This window comes from Eimeria mitis, genomic scaffold (assembly GCF_000499745.2).
Source record: "Eimeria mitis Houghton genomic scaffold, Emh_scaff3793, whole genome shotgun sequence".
Lineage (NCBI taxonomy): Eukaryota > Apicomplexa > Conoidasida > Eucoccidiorida > Eimeriidae > Eimeria > Eimeria mitis.
In genome coordinates this window covers 674-1,055 of record NW_013572128.1, presented here as the reverse complement: position 1 = coordinate 1,055, position 382 = coordinate 674, and the positions used below count along the sequence as shown (strand labels likewise).

The 382-nt window shown below is 51.8% G+C and overlaps 1 protein-coding gene across 1 annotated transcript in view; it reads left to right on the top strand.

Moving 5' to 3' along the window:
• The window catches only part of EMH_0069560 (uncharacterized protein), a gene marked incomplete at both ends in the record, with an annotated part of 327 nt that extends 288 nt beyond the window's left edge, over positions 1-39 (top strand). Inside the window, one exon of the mRNA XM_013498881.1 lies at positions 3-39. Coding sequence (XP_013354335.1) covers positions 3-39 — 37 coding nt within the window. The remainder of the gene's footprint in view (positions 1-2) is intronic.
• Positions 40-382: the final 343 nt, after the last annotated feature.

Sequence of the window (382 nt, the reverse complement as noted above, 5' to 3'; positions counted from 1 at the left end):
CCCCACGCCGAGCTGTCTATACAGCCCGTTCTGTATTAAACACGAGTTCAGTTTCTCCTCACTTTTGTTGCATTTCTTTAGTCTTTACTCTGCCTCTTCACCTCTTTATACTTGAATTTGTTCTTCCCTGCATACCAGCGAGTTCGCTGTCCTCAGGGTTTAGGGTTTAGGGTTTAGGGTTTACGGCCAGGAGGCCCCCAAGGGCTTCTGCTTGGCTGCCACCATGCGGGGTGTAAACAAAAAAAGAAAAGCATCTTCTCCTCATCCGTCTGTTCCTGCAGATGAGCCTGCAATAGATGCCTCTGAAGCAGCGGCTTCCTCTCCAGCAGCAGCAGCAGCAGCAGCAGAAGACGCAGCAGCAGACGCAGCAGCGGGGGATTCT